This window comes from Alnus glutinosa, chromosome 2, assembly GCF_958979055.1.
Source record: "Alnus glutinosa chromosome 2, dhAlnGlut1.1, whole genome shotgun sequence".
NCBI lineage: Eukaryota > Viridiplantae > Streptophyta > Magnoliopsida > Fagales > Betulaceae > Alnus > Alnus glutinosa.
In genome coordinates this window covers 13064898-13086159 of record NC_084887.1, presented here as the reverse complement: position 1 = coordinate 13086159, position 21262 = coordinate 13064898, and the positions used below count along the sequence as shown (strand labels likewise).

Sequence of the window (21262 nt, the reverse complement as noted above, 5' to 3'; positions counted from 1 at the left end):
GTCGATAAGATTAGACTGAAGGGTTTCGAGAAGGGCTTCAGGATTTTGGAGAGAATGTGGAGGCCGGCCGGCCGCCATCTGTGAGCTAAGTATATATATAAATATATACAAACGACGTCAAGCTACTCAATAAAAGACATTGAAGAATTTACATTGATTGAGAGATTCCAAGATTTATTTTTCTTTATTTTTTGTTGCTAGGCCTAATTATTTTTAGGCAAGAGCTAATGTTAATTAGCTTGTGCTTTGAAGCTTCTTTTAATCAACAACTTTGTGATATTGATGCTTTCGGAGAATCACACATCGTTACACTACGTACGTTGTATCTTCTAAAAGACAACTTTTTACGTACGTAGATGAGTGAAACGTTACGGTGAGACCATTTTGGTTTGGTTTGATGTGACAGCCCCAGATACAAAAAGAGTAATCAAACTGAATGTATTATTTTATGGGGGTCCGATTCAGAAAATTTAATCAGGCACGATGATGAGGAAATTAATGCTTTCTTTAACATTGCCCAAGATTAGAATGCAAATTCCTTGTCTCTATAAAGATCTTAGGAGCAGCTGTGGAGTTGCTGTGCCACTCATTCATTCCTTCATTAATTTTATCAAATCGTAGCTTAAAGCAGTAATTAGTATAAGTTCCATGGGGTTCGCTAGCCAGTACTGCTTTTGTTTTGTTGTGATCGTCACATTGGGAGCTTTGGCTTCTCCATTAGCTGCAGCTCGCAGCCTCCAAGATGCATCAATGCGTGAGAGGCATGAGGAGTGGATGACAAGCTATGGACGTGAGTATAAGGACACTAACGAGAAGCAGAAACGCTATAAGATATTCAAGGAAAATGTGGCACTTATTGAATCTTCTAATGGAGATCCAAACAAACCTTACAAGCTGAGTGTTAACCAATTTGCAGATCTCACAAATGAAGAGTTCAAAGCCTCACGGAATAGATTCAAGGGCTATATTTGTTCCACAAAGTCCACTTCTTTCAAATATGAAAATGTCTCATTCGCAGTGCCATCTACTATGGACTGGAGAATGAAAGGAGCCGTGACACCCGTCAAGGACCAAGGACAATGCGGTAAGTATATATCAATATTTCTTTTTAATTAATTAGCAAACACTAGCTATCTACTAGCTAGATCCATCGACAAATATGATCTAGATCTAACTCTATATATATATAATTATTATTTGTCAAACGCTATAGGTTGTTGTTGGGCATTTTCAGCAGTAGCAGCAACGGAAGGTATTACCAAGCTAACAACTGGTGAATTAATCTCTTTATCTGAGCAAGAGTTGGTTGACTGTGACACCAGTGGCGTGGACCAAGGCTGTGAAGGAGGTTTGATGGACAACGCCTTCACATTCATCCAACATAATCACGGCCTCGCATCAGAAGCTAACTATCCTTACAAGGGTGTTGACGGAACCTGCAACACTAACAAACAAGCCATCCATGCGGCCAAGATAAACGGCTTTGAAGATGTTCCTGCCAATAGTGAAGAGGCCCTTCTCAACGCTGTTGCTCACCAGCCGGTTTCTGTTGCCATTGATGCCGGGGGGTCTGACTTTCAATTCTATTCAAGCGGTGTCTTTACCGGCGCCTGTGGGACGCAATTGGACCATGGAGTTACTGCTGTTGGGTACGGGACTAGCGACGATGGGACTAAATATTGGCTGGTGAAGAACTCGTGGGGCACACAATGGGGCGAAGAAGGGTACATACGGATGCAAAGAGATGTTGATGCAAAGGAAGGCCTCTGTGGCATAGCTATGGAAGCCTCTTACCCCACTGCATGAAGTGAATCTGAATTAATTAGATCGAACAAATTGTCACATTTAATATGTAATATATTATGCATTTGTCTGCTTGTTTAATTCGCATCTTTCTCTGACGTTCTCCGTCTTGATTGATATATATAATCGGACAGGAACTTATGTATCTCTCATTTATACCAGAAATATTATTGAGAAGATAAAAATATCAGTCATGTTAATATCTGAGTTGCATCCATGACCAAAAAACAATGGAAAGTAGCCATGCAAGAAACTCTCCTTACCAAAAAAAAAAAACGGAAAGTAGCAATGCATTCTTTTTCTTCTTTCTTCTTCTTCTTTTCTTTCTTGGCCTTTTCCTTAGCATGAGTAACCATGAGAACAACCTCGTGTTTCTCAGGTTTCAATATCTCCTCTTGAACACATATGGTCAAGAGTATGTTTATTGACCAAATTATCCTTTTCCTTAGCATGATTAGCGATGAGAACAACTTCTAGTTTCTCAGGTTCCAATCTCTTCTTCTTTTTCTTTTTCTGTTGAGCATGCTTGTCTTTCTTGGCCTTTTCTTTTTAGCATGAGTAACCATGAGAACAACCTCTGGTTTCACAGGTTTCAATCTCTTTTCCTCTTGAACACTGATGAGCATTGAATATTGCATATTCAAGCCCTTTAACCCGCATATATTAGCCTCTTAGTTTTATTGTGATATGATGTTTTGCACTGTTTTTATGTTAACAACACCCTTAGGAACCAAGAGAAAAACACAAGTAATCTTCCGAATTTAAAAGGCAAAATTCAGCAAAAGCCAAATCCAGCATTCACCCACCAAGACAAGTGAGCTCGAGCGCAGGACCATTCCGCTCGAGCGCAACTCAGCTAGGCTCGAGCGCATCACACCCTAAGGCTTGAGCTCAGTCGGAAGACATGTGCACAGGACACCATCACATTGGGCTCGAGCGCAAGAAGATCTAGGCTCGAGCGAAATTGAGCTTGAGCATAGTCGTGCGGCAGAGTTGACAGCGAGACACCAGATTCATTTAGGAGTTGTTTTACGATTTTTTATTGGATTAGATGTTCTTATATGTATAAATCCATGAAAGATTTCACTTGTAATCTCTATAAATACCCTAGACTCGTTTAGATTAAAATAGATAGAGATTAGTTTACATTAATAGAATCAATAGGATTAGAGGCTAGGGTTTTGGAAAAAAGTTTTCAAAGTTCCAGCATCTCCTATTCTCCTTGAGCGGCTAAATCTTTCGTAGGGTATTGATGTAGCAATTTTCAAGTTGCAGTTGTATAATTGCGTTTTCTCTTGGGAATATTATGAACATGAATATTGGTTGTTTAATCTTAAGATTGTGTTTAAATGTTTATATTTGATTTTGATAAATCTTTTATCTTGTCCTAGAAAATTATTTATTTTGATTGAACTCAACATTCATATTTTCTGTGATTATGTGAACGATGGTTTTTCAATTGTTTTAACGGACATAGAATCAAGAGGGTTTGATAGGTCATGCCTAGGAAGAATAAATTACTTTACACCCTAGTTAATTTAATTTATGCTCTGTTTGTTTCGACGTAAAATGTTTTCCGTCGTAAAATATTTTCAATAGAAAAAATGATTTCCATGTAAATATTTTCTAGTATTTGGCTTATACGAAAAATCACTGGTGACAAGATTCCATCATTGGCCAGCAGGATTTAGACCACTTTCACCAGATTTCGGTGATGGAGGCCAGAATCCGACGACAATGGCTAGATTCCGGCTAGTTTCTCCGGAATTTAGGTTAGCTGGATTTCGGCGAAGGTGGCCAGAATCCGACCCAAATGGCTAGATTCTGGAATGTGGCACAGTATAGTCGGATTCCAACAAACTGACCGGATTCCGGCCAATTTAGCTAGAATCCGACAACGGTGGCCGAAAATTACTAAATTCCGGTTTTGTTTTGCTGGAATTTGGGTTGATCGCCAAAATCAAGCTAGTGCCGCCAGATTCTGGCAATCATGTACCAAAATTCGAGGACCTTCGACGGTAGATTCAGGTTATGAAGAAACTTCAATGTCCGGCGGTGGTGGATTTCCACAAATGTGTGTACAAGAATGAAGAGTTTAAATCCAGAAAATAATTTAAAGCTGTTAATTTTTCAAAAATTAAAGAGGCTTTTATGATCAAACTTAAAATGATTTCCGTTGACTCTCATTTTCGGTTGCACCAAATACTGAAAAATAACGAAAATATTTTTTAGAAAATATTTTATACTCAAACAAACAGAGCATTAGGTAAATCAATTTATGCTTGCCGAAATATGAGTTATACTTATCCCTGGAATATATGTTAGCTAATAAAGATATTTGATAGCCCATGCCTAAGGAAGAATGAATTGTTCTGCACCCTAGTTTAGGTAGAGCATTCATACCATGCCGAAAGATGAACTATGCTTATTTCTTAATAAATGAATTTTATTAACAACATCGTTGGGTGCTTGACACACACACAAGTCATAATATTCATGTATGTGAAATTCCTAGGTTAAATTCAATTTACCATTATGATGAGGTTAGAGGTGAGATCAATCCCCTATATTTCTCATGACTATCTTATTTTACTTTTACGTTTTTAGTTAGTTTCAATTACAAATCAAAATTTAAAAATACTTTCTGAATTAAATTAGAGTTAATCTTAGTAACCTAACAACAACCAATAATCCTTGCGGTTCAACACCCTCACATATACCAAATCTTACAAAGATTCGTTATATTGCAAGTGGCTATTTTTATTATTGATACACTCAAGACTACATCAATTTTTGGCGTCGTTGTTGGGGATTGTTTACGGTTACGCCGTTAAGTTTTATACTGTACATATTGATTTTTCATATCTTTTTCTAGTATTTTTCTGTTTTTCATGTTCAGTTTCAACACTGTCAAAAACCGCTTGAGCACAACTAGTTGAGCTCGAGCGCATCATTGCTGCATTAAAGCGCATCAAGCATAGACCCTTTGAGCTCGAGCCCCATTGCTCAGAGTAGACTAGTGACAATCACGAAAAGCTGTAACCTCTAAATTTTTTTATTACTTAGTTATGATTGGTCGTTGTTCTTTATCACTTCTATTAATCTTTGTGATCTTGACTTAGAACGATGTTTATGGACCCATATGAAGGTTATCAAACTCGCTTTGAGTATGATCACTTTTATATAGAGCCATTTGCTTTCTCCAGACCGGCAAATGATCCTTACTACAATTATTATGACCTGAGATGGAGAAACCCTCATAATGTTTTCTCGGGAAGCTCCAACCAAGAGGAATTCAGCTCCATACTCTCACGGACTGCACAATCAAGCATATCCGCAGTTCAATAATCAAGTTTTCTATCCACCATCCAACTTCCATCCTCCACACCATCAATGGCAATCATCTCCATGTAGTGCTGACCAGTGACCATGACGATAACAGGTTGGCATTCATTGAACAACTTGCGGCAAACACTAAAGCGCTGCATAGGATACAATTCCAATTGGACCAACTAATTAATGCACTCAATCAGGAAGAGAAAGAGGAGTTTTGGGGTCGCTCTGAAAACAATTCTCCGAACTTCATGATTGATGAAAATGCTTCAAGTAGTTCTCAATGTGAACTGATCCAAGCCAACATCCCAGTGAGGAGCTAGAGGATAATTGACAACGTGATGGAGGAAAGGAAGAATGAGCATTTTGAACTCTCTAAAGATCCAATTCCATACCCAATACCTTTTGAGATGGAATATGAGTCCACATCTCCTTTTCCTCACCATCTTGAGAAGTGCCTATTGAGAAAGTGAGAGTAAAGCACAACATCTTCAGTGCTGCCCAGAAACCATCGTCTGAGAATGAATGTTTCTTTCTAAATATACTAAAATTTTTTGTTGAAGACTCACTTCCTGGTATTCTGAATAAGGGTTGTTTTTCACTCCCATTCATTGATCAACCCATACAATGTCAGTTTTGATGGGTTTGACTGAAGACTTTAAACTTAGCACTAATGGGAGGCAACCCACTAAATTTCTATCCTTTTTTTTATTATTATTTTTCTTTTTGTTTATCTTTGTTTATTTTTTATTTAGTTTTTCGTTTTCTTACAAACCCACATCTAGCTGAAGACGTTAAATTTAGCGCTCATGCGAGGCAATCCAATTGTTATTGTGCAACAATGCACCGTTCGATCATTTTTCAAAAAGCTCTAAAGGCAAATGTTTTTAAAACCCTAGTTTATCATGTTTTGAACCCGGGCGATTCCACACGTTTAAAACTTATTTGGGTCCTTTACAAAGCATCAAGGTATAAAAGGCAGAAATTGTCATGATGTCACGGGTGTATTATCTTGGCCACACCGGTGCACTACCATGGCCAACGGACTTGTGGAAAGAAGAAAGGGTTTAAAAGTTTCTTCAGTTGCAGAAGATAGAAGACGTTTGGGAAATTGAAAGATGCGTTGGGAGACTTGAAATAGAGTAACGTTAGTTTTCTGTTATGGGATGTTGTTTTATAAAATTGTATTCTAAGAATAGCCTAAAATTGTACTCTAAGAAAGCCCAATGTATTCTAAGAATGGGCCCAAAGCTTTATGTGAATCCCAACAATTGATGCGCAGAGGCCGACGCTTCTTTAGACCTCCATAAGCTAAACAAGCTGCAAGGAGGTAAAACAGAATGAGATGTTGCGGAAGAATAAACAATCGTCTTAATGATCTGTCTCACGGTAAGTAAAAATGAAGCTCCCACTTAGGGAGAGGAAAGCTCTCGCTCGAACAAAGGTGAGAGCTTCTCTCTAGGAAATTAGAGAGACTTTTGTGTAGGCCGGAGATTCTTGGTGTATGTTAATTTACCTGTATGCTCATGCATGGTATATACAAAGCAAATCAAGCTGCTAAAAATTCTTCCAAATTTTCATCTAACCAAATACAACGCAGACAACCAAGTCCAACAACATTACTAACAATAATTTCAACTAGAACATGCGCATTGCCACCTCTCATTCGGAACATAAACATATATATAGTGGCTCTACAAATACATAGAACAACCAAAATCCAAACTTTGTTCTAGGCCATTATAATTAGATCATAACTGACCCATTTTTCATACAGCCTTATGAAATGCAAACAATCAAGTCCAACAACATTATTCAGATTAATTTCGTCACACCAAAATCACTAGAACACATATTACACATACGCATTGCCCCCTCTAATTCACTCAATAGTCAAGAAGGAACATAGACATAACTCAGCCAAGCGGACTACATCCATAAAAAGAACTACAGCTACTCCTAAATTTAACAAAGTCTTCACCTTCTGACATCCTCAAAAGGGATTTTACTTGCCATCTGGAGTTACCCAGGCTTTAATTGCCAGACTGGCGCAACTCAGGGCGCACAAAGTCTGCATCTTGGGGCACTGAAATGTCAACTGTCGGTCTCAGTTGGGCACATACTTCAATGGCCCCATGCACCGGATCCGACTGGAAGTTACTGATGAGATCCCGGTTGATGGGTGCACCCTTGTCCACTGCAACCAAGGCCTGCTGAGTGAGGATGTAATCAAAGCGTGGCGCCCATTTCCTTGATCCCAATCGTGCTGTTGTCGAACAATTATCAACCATGAAAGAAACTCCACGAGCGTGCATAAAGGGATTCAAGGAATCAACCGATTCAATCACACTTTCATTAATGATCTCAGAGTATGAATGCCCTTTCTTCCTCAATATCTCGATCTGGATTTTTTGAACATTCATAGGAAAATTGTTAGACAGCACACAGGCAAGATTTTTCATAAGACCATTTGCAAAGCTTACTATATCCTAGCAAAGTCACCAAAAGGAACAAAAAGACAGAAGGTTTAACTCCCAAGTCAGTATTGACCCAAAGATATCCCAAGGCCCCAAGGTTACAATGAGAGAAAGCAACCGCTTTTGTCATGCCACATTATGGGTAAATACTTTGCAATCAAATTTCGAGAAACAAAAGAAAACCTCTATTTGTTAATGCTTTTTAGATTGTATTTTTTATTTTTTGTGAAAAAAATGTTCCAATGTGACATAAAGGTAAAAATAGTTTTGAGTGTTTTGTGTTTTAGATTGTTCGCTAATGTTTTTATTTTGAAAAGAGAAAACAAAAGGAAGAGAGGTAAAAGTGTTATCAAACAAAACAAAGTTTTTTGTTCTTATGTAATCAATTCCTGTAATTATACACATTCAAGTGAAACTAAGCAATATCATCTTATTATACTCAACAAGGAGTTCCATACCTGCGCCATCATTAATGCCACATACACACCGGCAGTGAAAGGATACAATGGGCCTAGGTCTCCTGCCGGCCGTGTCGATCGGACACGTTCACCAACTTTCCACATCCGGGTCTGATCAATTTTACCCATTGGGAAAGCTGGTAGACCATCCTTTTCCTGCAAAACAAAGGCATAACATAACCATCACTTTATATAACACATTAATATTACCTGAATTAAATCTAATAATCGAGAGACCTAGACGATCATAAACTTCAACATAAAGTGATAAAGTAATCAAATTCCAAATTCAGTGATAGTATCACATTTTTGTTTCATTCAATCACACATCAAATTTTTTAAAATAGGTGAGAGTAAACTTACATAAAAGCGACGCCCAGCCAAGACAACACTGCGGATCTCACTACCACTGGCCACATCTTCATAGCATTCATACAGGATGTCCATGCAGGGATAATATGAGGCACTATATGCAGTCTGAAATACCCTTTTGTCCTCTTCAGACAAGGAGTTGTATACAGCCAACATGCCCTTTTAGAAAGAAAGGATCAAATAACTATCAATATAGATCTTCGTGAATATTACACATACAAATACATGCAACATTAAAAGAATGAATTCTGCAAATTCAGCACTAGAATCCAACCTTGGTTGAGATAGTCTTTGATATTATCCCTGTGATGCACTCAACAGTGTTCTTGTAAGCCAGCTCTTCACTCATTCCATTTTCAGTGTACCTTCTAAACAAGGCCTCAACGATTCCATGAACAGCACCAAGTAAAATGCCTGTAGTCCACAGGAACAAATGTTAAGGATCAAGTATTAAAGGAAAATGGTGTAACACCATAGGAAGCCTCACTTACCACGCTCCCCAAAGATGTCACTCTTATATTCCTGCTCTAGTGTAGTGGCAAATGTGAAAGGAGAACCAAGAGCAACTGACCATCCTAGGGCAACATCTGTAGCTCTACCATCAACATCCTGCAAACACAGAATAATCAGTTAAGATGACATAAGAGAAATAGAAAGAGGGAGCAAGGAGGGGAGAGGGAGAAATCAACCGAGAGAGAGAGAGGTCACCTGGTGGACTGCAAAACTGGAATTAATTCCTGCTCCATTTATCTCTTTGCCTTGTACATAAAGTCTCCTCACGGAGGGACCCATTCCTTTTGGACACACAGCAATCACACTGATGTCCTTAGGGAAATCAAGTCCCATTGACTGCAAATGGCCAAGAAGAAACCCATGGGAAAGCCCAAGTATGCTCTTTGGCTTCATGTGGGAGAATATTTTCTCATAATTATCTGCCTGAAAATTATTACAAAATTAAATTCTTTTAATCAGACAACACATAGATTAGGAAGAGAGCGGAGACAAATCAAGTGCAATATTGCAAAAATTACATATACTTCCAATTCATTCAACAACTTTCATACTATTTGCAGGCTTTCCAACAAAGCATAAAACTCATAAGAGCATATACATTATTTTAATACCATGAAACAATCACACAAACACAAATAGTGTCACAACAAAAATAGCTATGAAACGGACATAAAGATCATGTGCAAATATGCATACCTTTTTTTTTTTGATGAATTGCATACATTTATTAAAGCTAACCAATTAGAGAACTTACATTGTAAAGATAAAAGACAACTCAGCTTTTGTGACATAATATTTGAATTGTAACAGGAATGAAGAATTACATCAAATGAAGAAAAGCAAATAACATGACATTACAATCACAAGCAATATTAATTCACCAACTTGACCCACCAACTTAATAGGACTTCAGAAATGCCGTTCAAAACCCTTAGGCAAATACAATCAATACCAACAAGGACATCACGTGCAGTCATGCAGAAATTTGGAGATAAGTAAACACCCTGAAATTTCAACAGTCAGATTCACTAATTATCATCAGATTTCCTGCAAAGTTGAATTTGCAAACTATTTACATCATATTAAGTAAAATTTAACTTTTGCGACATTATGTATTGTACCAGGAATCAATTTGTCATTCAGTTCTTTCCTTATCCTTTTTTCTTCTCTACACAGATAGATCTTTTATGGAGGAACAAGAAGCACAAGAGAAAAGGTGTTGGAGAGAGAGAGAGAGAGACAAAGATAAATTAGTGGTAGTCAGTATTAAACAAACTTTATATACATCACAGAACCAGAGAACATTAAAAAGTTTCTACCAATATTCAGGAGTACAAAATTTGAGTGAACAATTAACTGACCTGTGCAGAATCAGAAATCAGTAGCAAAACAAGATCACTGCCCGACAAAGTTTCCCATATATCACCTAGAGTGCCATTCTCTTCAGTAAAACCAGCTGCACGAGCTTCAGCAAAAGAACGGGAGCCCTTCCTGAGCCCAATCTGTATTAACAACAAAAGAAAATCCATACTCAGAGAGAAAGAAAACACCACATATAAACAATCTATTAGAAAGCAAAAGCCTAAAGTAATAACCTCCCAAAGTTATAATAATAAGAATCACCTTGACCACAACATCAGATTTCACTTCAGCAAGAGAATCCCTTAAGTTCTGAGCTTGAGCAGGTCCCTAAACAGGAAAAATGAGAGGTTAGCATATCAACACATGCAGAGAAGAGATGTCTAAACTGCTGTTTGACAATAAAATAAAGTTAAACAAAATATAAATTTAGAGAGAGAAAATAAATTATCCAAGCATATGAAACAGCCAGTGCCTATGGGCAAAACGGCATCTCCACCCTCCATACGTATGGCTGGCTCATGGTGAGATTGGGAGTTTTGAGTCCCTTAGGTGCGTGAGCGAATTTACCAAGCAGAAAAGACAACAAAAAATGAGAAAGAGGTATACTGTATTAAAGAACTAGCATGCACTAACTAACTTTAGTGGAGAAAGATACTTAGACAATTAAGTATTCATTAATAACAAAACTGCGAACATATCCTAAATTATCTTCTAACATACCTAGATACAACAACAATAAAAAAGCCTTATCTATAAGTATAAGCAAATATTTCCTCCAAAGTCATAGGTCAATAAAACAACTCAGGCAAGATTATTAAAAAAAAAAAAAAAAAAACCTTGTTAGTTCAAAATTAGTCTCTGTATTGCATGTAAAAAAAACGTACAAATCAAAATTTCAAGTAAGATACACTCTTTGTTCCAAACGTAATAGACTAATGCTTGGTACAAAGATTCACATCCCTCATCAAAATTGCAGCCAATGAATACAAAGTGTAAAGAGTCACGACAATCCAATCAAGTAATGAATTAATTAATTAAGAGATAAGATTGAGAGTAACAAATCTACCTGGGAACCCCAGCCAATAACACCAATCTGCTTAATCCCCTTGAACGCATCCCGCAGCAAAGGAAACAAATCCCTCCCTCCTCTCACAATATACTGCATTTAATAATTACATGACACCATAAACTGTCATTCACCAAAATACAATAGAGAAACTTATACATTCATGCACACACAAACATACATACAGCATTTTATTTCATTTATCTATCCATCCGGCAGACCAAAAATCTTATTAACTCAAAAATTTCCTGCAAAAATATTGAAGAACCCTAACACCTCGTTTGAAACCCCAGAAAGCACGAGAGAAGATCGAAACGAAGATTCAAGCAAACCATCAAGAAATTTTTTACATTTGATTCTTCTAACAACAAAAAAGAAGTCATTTTCAAGCATTTCCTGCACTTTCCCTCACACATTTCCCGAGAACCAAACGGAGACCGAGAGAAAATAAAAATCTTATGAAATACCTCGTCGTGGCCGGCGAGGTTGACCTTCTCCTTCTTGAACAGCTTGGTCTCGAAGTCGAGCGAAGTCAGGGGCTTGATAGCCGGCATCGACACCATTCTGGCGCCCAGAGCCGACCCACCGACAAAACCAGGTGTGGTAACTCTGAGAGCCTTCAGGTCCTTTGAAACCGACGTCGCGAAGCCTAGACTGAAGGGTTTCGAGACGGGCTTCAGGATTTTTGAGATCGACGATGACGGCGCAGAGAGCGCAGAGAGGTCCGGAGAGAATGTGGAGGCCGCCATCTGTGAGCTAAGAAAAGAGAGGCGCAGTCAGAGTAACAGGAAATGAGAGAGTCTATGGAAGCCGCTGAGGCTGTGACTTTATAATGTTACCAGAGGGTTTCTGTTTCCACGTACTACTAGGGTTTCTATTTATTTATTTTTTTGGAAGCGTGAATTTTGGTACGTGTAGTCGTGTAGAATCGTAGATGCGCGATTTTTTTTTTTTTTTTTTTTCGTTTTTTTTTTTTTTAATAGTAATGTTTTGTATTTTTTTTTATTGTATTTAAAAAGTGTGAATATTGAGATTTTTTTTTTTTTTGAAATTAGGTTAGGATGATTTAGAGAATATGAAACAAAATTGAAAAATTATGTTTGAGAATGTGAATTAAATTGAATACATTTGAAAAAAGTAATACTAAAATAAAAAAAATAAAAAATTCTCTCTAAATTTTATGATTTTAATTTCAACAATTAAACCCCTGCAATAAAAATTGATATATCTATTTTATAGTTAAAATTTAAAGTTGGTACATCTAACATTATATAAGAAGAAATTAAATTCTCTTTAATTCATTTGAACTGGAGAGGAGCCTGTTCCTTAAAATAAAAAGATGCAAAAATGCCATCTCACTTTTTTTGGATAATTTTACCCCTCCTTTTTAAGGAACCGGCTCCTCTCCAATATTTAAACTGAGGAGAATTCAATTTCATATATGAAGTTAATATTGATACGTCTTTTAAAAAATTTAAATTATATGAAATTATGTATATTGTTAGGTATATCAATTTTAAATTCTTACTGTAAAATGAATATTACGTATATCATTTAAAATTGAGTGAATCCTTATCTTGTGAGAGTAAGGTGGATTTTACTAATTGAAAAATTAACTCCTATGTGTGCGTGTAATCAACCAATATACCAAAATATTAAATGTGGAATATAAAGAACACATACATTTTAGTGACGAAGTGGAAATTCTTTGTACCAAAGAGAAAACCACTCCGGGGCAGCCAAACTCAGACAATCCACTATTCAGAAGAAAAAGTTAGTTACAAAGCAGTCGTACTCACATAACCCAATGTAGTAGTCATATATTTAATTCTGACATGTACTTATATGTGAACACCTCCCAACCAGACCTCCTGTCTGAAGGGTTCTTCAATGAATTTCTTTAGCTTAGAGCTCCTCTTTAAGCATAAAAATCTAATGAGAGTGAATGGAAAGCGGGAAAAGAAAGAATTTGAAATCTAAGAATTTAAAAGTAATCAAACCTAAAATAATACTATCAATCATTGACCAAGAGTTATCTAAAATTGAATCTAATCTAAACAAACCTGTTACCAAGGGACTACTCGCTTGGCGTCTTCATCCTTGCGAACTTCCCAACTCTAACCTGATAATTACCAACACACATAGAGGTTTCGAGACAGTTAGTAAATAAATCATTACAAGACTAGTTATGAAATAAGCCTTAAGTATGAACTTTTATTTGCGGAATCATAAACGTGAGTCTTTTGCAAAATGGCGTGTATTGCCCTCGTTACTATGCTCTAATTAAAAGGTTATGGTTTGATATGAAAATAATTACGGAGAAATAATTCCGGTGACAATACTTGTAATTTAATGCAAGGGAAATCGTGCTAAAAATATATTTGTATATGTGAAAAACAAATGACTTCTAATATAAACAAGTGTGTGCAATAGTGTACACAAAATATCAAAATGCGGAATTAAATGAAACAGATATTTTGTTGACGAAGTGAAAACTCAGTTAAGAGAAAAACCACTTCAGGGCAGTCAAACCCAGGATATCCACTATTCAGAAGACAAAGCTAGTTACAAAGCAGTAACAATCACATACCCCTGACACAGTGATCGTACCTTGAACTCTAACGTGTAACCCAACACAAATGCCTCCTAACCAAGTCTCCTACTTGAAAGGGTCTTCAATGGAATCATTTACCTTAGGGTCAACTCCTAAGATAGACTTCAATTTTAGCACAACAACAGCACTTGGCAACAGCTTAAGAGTGAGCAGATCAGCACAGTAACTCTAAGCACTATGAAATTCGCCATCAAATTCTTGCTGTTCTCAAGCCTAGGGACCTCTATTTATAGGCTATAGGTTCAAATGAGCGTCTGGCTTGATAAACCTAGGCACCGTTCGAACGGTAGACATAAGGTGTCCGGACGGACAACTGTGCAATCGGCTTTCCAAAATTTTGCTGAAATTCTTTCCTGATTTGAGTCGCGTCCGGACGGTATTGCCCTGTCATCCGGACCGTCACACTTCAGTTGCACACAATTTCCATATGAAGGCTTCGCGAGTCTGGACGAAGGGAATGGTCGTCCGGACGGTTGATCAGATGTATGCAATTTCTTTATATGTAGCTTGCGCGTCCGGACCATGAATGTTGTCGTCCGAACGTCTGAATTTTGAATGCGCAACTTGCCTTATGGATGAGCGCGTCCGGATGGGAATGCACATCGTCCGGGCGGTTACAGCGATCTTCCCATATCTGTGTTTTGGAAAGAAATCCCATAGCTGGTCGAACACTAAGTGTCATCCGGACGTGCTGCTGAAATGTCTGGACGGATGGAAGCTGGAATAGTTCGAAGCTTCTTAACACAAAGGAAGGTCCAGACGGAAAGTTCTCGTCGTCCGGACGGATGATGCTTTGTACAGTTGGACGTCCGGACGGTATATCACGTCGTCCGGACGGCTGCAAGGGATCTGATTTTTTTGGCTTGTAGACTGTGCAGAATCTTCTAGAAGAATTATGAATAGCTGAATCCCTGTTTAAATGCATCATTGTTTATGTTACTGACTGATGAGTGTCCAAGCGTTTCACTAGGCCATTTGGACGATAAACTCGGGACAATAGACTTTGCAGAGTCTTCTTGGAGTCCGGAAATTCCTTCTTGATGCTTGTGACACTAATCTTATCATAATAAGGCCCTTTCTATATCAGAGAAATAAACTCTGAATATTTGAAGACTCTGAACTGATACGGCATCCCTGTGAAATCAGCAACATTACATAGAAATGATTTTGTCCAACAAAATGCAGCCAACACAAAAACTAACAAACTCCCCCTTTGGCCATTATGGGACAAAAATCACTTGACCGGCTTAAAAATACAATCTCGGTCCAAATCAAACATATACTCTTCCTTTTTGTCTCAAAGGGACAAAGGGTAAACATAGTATAGAAAGACCATAGTAAAAATACTCTCCCTCGATGTCTCAACAGGACAAGGGTAAATAGAGTATATAAAATCCACAGACAAAAACGTTCTATAATCCAAAACAAAAGGAAAATAGAGAAGAGTCTGCAAGAGGCCCACAAGAGAGGAACAAAACAATCCTCCTAGTACCGAATCCCGCTGATCCACTGAAATCAAGTAGTGGAGAGAAAGCCGTACAAAAGGCAGGATTTGTACTACTTCAGCTTCTAGATCTAGAAGCCGGGAACCATGGATTGAAAAACCTTCAATCGCTTGATTTTGCAAAACCTGAACTTGGTTATCCGCGAATTGACATCTTCTAAGCAACTGGTCTACAAGATAAATGAGGAGATTCACCACTGAACCTCTAACTGATGCAGATCTGAGGGAGATGCTACGGAAAGCTCTGCATGAGTGGGGGGGAAAATGTTCATCTTAATCCTGAGACCTTTGGAATTTGAACATCTGACTTCAACAACAGTCAGTTTTCCAAAGGATCCATCTATCAGATATTGTGCTGGGAGATGCTGGACGACATATTCTTGAAAAGATTCAAACAGAAATATTTTCAAAAATAGCACCACAAAGAAATATTAGATCATGTTAGTCTAAAAAAGAAAGTGGTATGATGACAGTTGTCAATTGGATGCCCAAGCAAAGATTGTAATCCAAATGACCTAGATAGATCAATATCAACCCAACACACAAATAAAATAGGATTTTTAGGCACAATATCTCAAAAAAAAAAATCCCAATCACCAAATATTCCAATATTCTAAAAAACACAAAAACTTAAAAGAACAAAGGAAGATACAACAAATACCATGGAATGAGAAGAAATGTGCAGAGAATGCCAAAATCTCGGGAGAAATTCACAAGAAAAACACATCACATGACATGATAAATCAATAAAAAATGCAGAGAAGTGTCTATGACAGAGAAAGAGACGCAAGTCTTAAACCTATAGAGATCCCGTCTGGACGTGTCACTTAACCGTCCGGACGGCTATTGCTAGGAACAACATATGGCAAGACTGCTCTCGTCCGGACATAAGAATAGGTCCGTCCGGACCCTTCACACTGATGATCTGAAACTGGAGAAAAATTTGCAGAAAAATATTTTTTTTTTTCCAAAAGTTAGCTTCAGAATACGCATATATAATCAACTGATAAAGCAGTCAAATGAGAGTTAAGTATTCAATAAGCACAAATTTTCCTGTAGATAGAAATTTTAAATAGATTACTCAACTCATGCAATGCGTGTGTGTATGAAAGCTTTCTCAATAAGGTATGAAGATCATTGATATGACTTAACGCAACCGAATTTTCCAAACGAGAGAGAAAATCAATGAAAGATCAGTCAAAAGTCAAACCTTATTATTTACTAGGGCCTAGCCACTTTCATCTGATACACTCATTCTAAGATGCATCACCTAATTGTTTTACTTGTACCATGAAGGACAAAATAAAATTTTACTTGCACCATAAAGGACAAGATATAACGCTGTTTCAGCATAGAAGTAGTGAATTTAAGCACAAGGATAACTGCTTATTTCTTTTGGTGCTGCAACCTAGAGACAATGCTAGAATTTTTAGGCTCTAGGTTCAACTAGCATGTTGGTCAATTTGACCATCTTATCAAAAACATCTCTCTCATTTGAATATCCAGGAGTAAGAAGTCAGAGAAGAAAATGATGTACCTTAGGGGAGCCTTGGATAGTGCACATTTTCATCGCATGAGGAAAGTAACTATCAATTATTAAGATGCAACATGAAAACTTAGCAGATATCAGACATAAACTCTCAATCATATATAAGCATATTCAATTAATGCACAATGAACTGAGATATCAAGCAAAAACATATACAATATCTGAAAAGCTATCAAAAGAAAAAATAAAAATTTCGCATCTTCTCCCTAAAAATTTTTCTTTCTTTCTTTCTTTTTTTTATTTTATTTTATTGAAAACCAATAAACAAAAAAAAACAAAGACATGCTTATGGAAAAGAAAATGACATCTAGTCCCAGCATATAAGGTAAAATCAAACATGTCCTCAGGGAGAGAGGTTTAGAAATGCCAAGACAGAAAAGCAGCCGTCCGACGTGCTTTAACTGTCATCCTCAAAAAATATATCTGCAGATGTTTTTCAAGACAACAAGAGAAAATGTGGGGGATAAAATAAACGGTTCCTCAAACAGAATGCAAGGCATGAATAAGATATGACAAGATAAACTATGCAATGCAAACATACCTGACATGCACTAGGATTTAGGAACCAAAATCGTAGGCATGGGAGACATCACCTACTAGGTGAGTCAACTCTCCCTCAAGTGGTGAATGGTCTCATCCTTCCTTACCCATACCTTCTTTACCTGTGAGGCAGGGGTGTGAGCCATGTCCCAATTGATCTGTCTGACTAGGACATTCTTCATCATGTTGACAAGCCCTTCATTGGTCTGATTCTTTTTGGGCTTGTGAGGCTTCACTTTGAAGCATTCGGCTTTGATGTGGCCATACTTACCACAGTAATGGCATGAGGGAGAATCCCTTTAAGGATAATGCCGTTGTTGCTGAAAAGCATGATGGGGCTTGGAAGGTTTAGAGCTAGACTTACCTGTCTTTTGCTCTGTTTTCCTGATCCGAGGCTGCTGATGTCAGATCTGAGGACAGTGTGGCCTAATGTGTCCAGAGACACCATAATGATAGGAAGTAGGCTGACTTTGTTTGCTGAAATGCTTCTTGAAGGGCTCTGTAAATTTAAGATTAGCATTTTCACAAATAACAAAGTCCTTACCTCTTTGAGATATATGCCTTCTACGGGGCGGAACATATTTATCTGAAGAGGTTTTCTCAATAAAGCCCTTTCTGGATTCCTGCTTCTTTCAAGGTTGTGGGATTTTAACAGATAACACTTTGGTCTAATATGACCAACCTTCCCACAATGATGACAAATAGGAACAAACTTACCTTGTGTTTCCGAATCCTTGGAGTTAGGCTTCACACAGTTATTTAAGCAAGAATTTTCAGAACAAGCTGCATCTACTATCATAGGCTTAATCAGCAGTCAAACTAGGCTTGTTAGAAATATCTGAATGAATACATAGCATGCTTTTCAAATTATCACTTGAGAATTTTTTCAAGAGATTTTCGAATTCCTTTAATTTATTCTTAAGTGTATCAATAATGTCAAATAGCATGGTATTCTCAGATTTCAAAGAGTTAATCAAAGCATGTGATTCAGATAACTGAACAATCAAAGACTCTTTTTATTGTTTCACCTTTTTGAGCTCTTTTGGAGAAACAACTTTATCCAATTTTATAAAAACTTTAGAGAGCTCAATATCATAATTTTCCTTCAAGTAACTGAGAGAAATCCATGATAAAAAGTGTAATAAAAAATAGAAGTCACAAGAGATGAGGATCACACTCAGGAAATAAATCCTTAACAGAGTATACCTGCTTTGATACCAATTGAAAAACAAATGACTTCTAATATAAACAAGTGTGTGTAATAGTGTGCAACAAAATATCAAAATGCGGAATTAAAGGAGACATATATTTTGTTGACGAAGTGGAAACTCAGTTAAGAGAAAAACCACTCTGGGGCAGCCAAACCCAGATATCCATTGTTCAGAAGACAAAGCTAGTTACAAAGCAGTAGCACTCACATACCCCTAATGCAGTGGTCGTACCTTGAACTCTAACATGTAACCCAACACGAACGCCTCCCAACCATGTCTCCTACTTGAAGGGGTCTCAATGGAATTCTTTACCTTAGGGTTAACCCCTAAGATAGACTTCAGTTTCAACACAGCAACAACACTTGGCAAAGGCTTGAGAGTGAGCAGATCAGCACAGTAACTCTAAAATATAACTCTCTAAGTACAATGGAATTCGCCACCGAATTCTTGCTGTTCTCAAGCCTAGGGCCCTCTATTTATAGGCTGCAAGTTCAAATGAGCATCTGGCTTGATAAACCTAGGTGCTGTCCGGACGGTAGACATAAGGTGTCTGGACGGACAACTATACGATCGGCTTTCCAAAATTTTGCAGAAATTCTTTCCTGATTTGAGCCACGTCCGGACGGTTTTACCCTGTCTACCAGATCGTCGCACTTCAGCTGCACGCAATTTTCATATGAAGGCTTTGCACGTCCGAACCAAGGGAATGGTCGTTCGGACGGTTGATCAAATGCACACAATTTCCATATATGTAGCTCGCGCATCCGGACCATGAATGCTGTCGTATGGATGTTTGAATTTGAATGCGCAACTTGCCTTATGGATGAGTGCGTCCGGACGGTTGCAGCAATCTTCCCATATCTGTGTTTTGGAAAGAAATCCAATAGCTGGTCAAACACTGAGTGTCGTCTGGACGTGCTGCTGAAACGTCCGGACGGATGCAAGCTGGAATAATTCGAAGCTTCTTGACACAAAGGAAGGTCTGGACGGAAAGTTCTCATCGTCTGGACGGATGATGCTTTGGACAATTGGACGTTTGGACGGTATATCACGTCGTCGGAACTGCTGTAAGGGATTCAATTTTTCTGGCTTGTAGATTGTGCCGAATCTTCTAAAAGAACTCTAAATAGCTGAATCCCTGTTTAAATGCATCATTGTTTATGTTATTGACTGATGAGTGTCCAGGCGTTTCACTAGGCCATTTGGATGATAAACTCAGGATCCGACTTTAGCTGAGTTGTAGACTTTGCAGAGTCTTCTTGGTGTCCAGAAATTCCTTCTTGACGCTTGTGACACTAATATTGTCATAATAAGGCCCTTTCAATATTAGAGAAATAAACTCTGAATATTTGAAGACTTTGAACTGATACTGCATCCCTGTGAAATCAACAACATTACATAGAAGTGATTTTGTCCAACAGAATGCAGCCAACACAACAACTAACAATATGTATATGTCATAGTTTATCCTATATGGTCTACCCAAGATATTAATTCATTCCTGGTAGGGTTGGTGCTATTCCAGGGGACCTGTAGTACAACACTGGTGCTTCGGATATGTACGCATACCGTCATATACTAGCAGCCTGACCGAGTCTGACGTTGGGGGCCCACACTACTAGCAAAGCCGTAATCGTGACCCCCATTCAAGCATGGTGCGCCGGTCACAAAATAACCATTGGATCCAAGGCCTATCATAACATATTATAAATATTTGACCATAAATAATAACCCATATAATAGTAAGCCTATGACCATTCTACCACATGTACCGGTGTACCATGTCATACAATGCAATAATATGGTTCATTTATCGTTAAAATAGTAATACTCATCTTAGACCAGTTATCAAATACTTATGAAGTTTTAACAGGCTTATAACATATTGTTTAAGAAAAGTAAATAATGCTCAGTCAGCTAACATATTGCATCAATTATGAATTCAATTTTGTAAGTATTTACTTACCTCATCCGCTCATCCATTAACTGGAACATCCTAGGTTATTGCTATTGCAAAACATATCCTAAGATTAATAACACTTTTTAATCTATAAATAAAACCCTATTTTCAACATTTCTAGCATACTTTGAACGTTTGGCAAGAAGGACGATCGTTCGGCTCACAAGTGACGAACGTTCATGCAAGGCTTAGAGAACGCTTGACATTACCAAAATTCTTGAAAATCTAAAGACAATGTAATCTAACGTGCTAGCTCTTAATTTTAAGCTTGTAATAACATAATAAAGGCATTATAAAACATGTCACCGTGACCATATATGGAAATTAAGAGTGGTTATAAACTTATATTTTGAAAATGGCATTTTCTTTTGAATAGGAAGATAATTTATAAAGCATGCATGAAAATTGTAAAAACAACTAATGAGTCAATGAGGATAGAACATTAACAACATGAAAGAATGATTAGGCAACGAGGGTTACCTTAAGTGAAGGTAGATATC

At 37.6% G+C, this 21262-nt stretch overlaps 2 protein-coding genes across 2 annotated transcripts; one reads left to right on the top strand and one right to left on the bottom strand.

Moving 5' to 3' along the window:
- Window positions 1-565: 565 nt before the first annotated feature.
- Window positions 566-2003, top strand: LOC133861657 (senescence-specific cysteine protease SAG39-like). Its single transcript, XM_062297445.1, has 2 exons — window positions 566-1084; window positions 1214-2003. The coding sequence occupies exons 1-2, from the start codon at window positions 649-651 to the stop codon at window positions 1804-1806; spliced, it is 1029 nt and encodes a 342-aa protein (XP_062153429.1). The 5' UTR covers window positions 566-648; the 3' UTR covers window positions 1807-2003.
- A 4765-nt stretch (window positions 2004-6768) lies between these two features.
- On the bottom strand, window positions 6769-12229 carry LOC133861153 (ketol-acid reductoisomerase, chloroplastic). The gene is made up of 10 exons (XM_062296870.1): window positions 11852-12229; window positions 11385-11477; window positions 10580-10645; window positions 10318-10458; window positions 9152-9379; window positions 8935-9052; window positions 8718-8857; window positions 8435-8602; window positions 8072-8227; window positions 6769-7538 (listed from the first exon to the last, which is right to left on the bottom strand). Exons 1-10 carry the CDS (start codon window positions 12131-12133, stop codon window positions 7170-7172), a joined length of 1761 nt encoding a protein of 586 aa, XP_062152854.1. The 5' UTR covers window positions 12134-12229; the 3' UTR covers window positions 6769-7169.
- Window positions 12230-21262: the final 9033 nt, after the last annotated feature.

Coding starts and splice junctions, on each gene's coding strand:
- LOC133861153 (XM_062296870.1), bottom strand. CDS start 12,133: ATGGCGGCCTCCACATTCTCTCCGGACCTCTCTGCGCTCTCTGCGCCG. Junction 11,478..11,851: donor ACCTCGCCGGCCACGACGAG/GTATTTCATAAG, acceptor TATTAAATGCAG/TATATTGTGAGAGGAGGGAG. Junction 8,603..8,717: donor CAAAGACTATCTCAACCAAG/GTTGGATTCTAG, acceptor TCTTTCTAAAAG/GGCATGTTGGCTGTATACAA.
- LOC133861657 (XM_062297445.1), top strand. CDS start 649: ATGGGGTTCGCTAGCCAGTACTGCTTTTGTTTTGTTGTGATCGTCACA. Junction 1,085..1,213: donor CAAGGACCAAGGACAATGCG/GTAAGTATATAT, acceptor CAAACGCTATAG/GTTGTTGTTGGGCATTTTCA.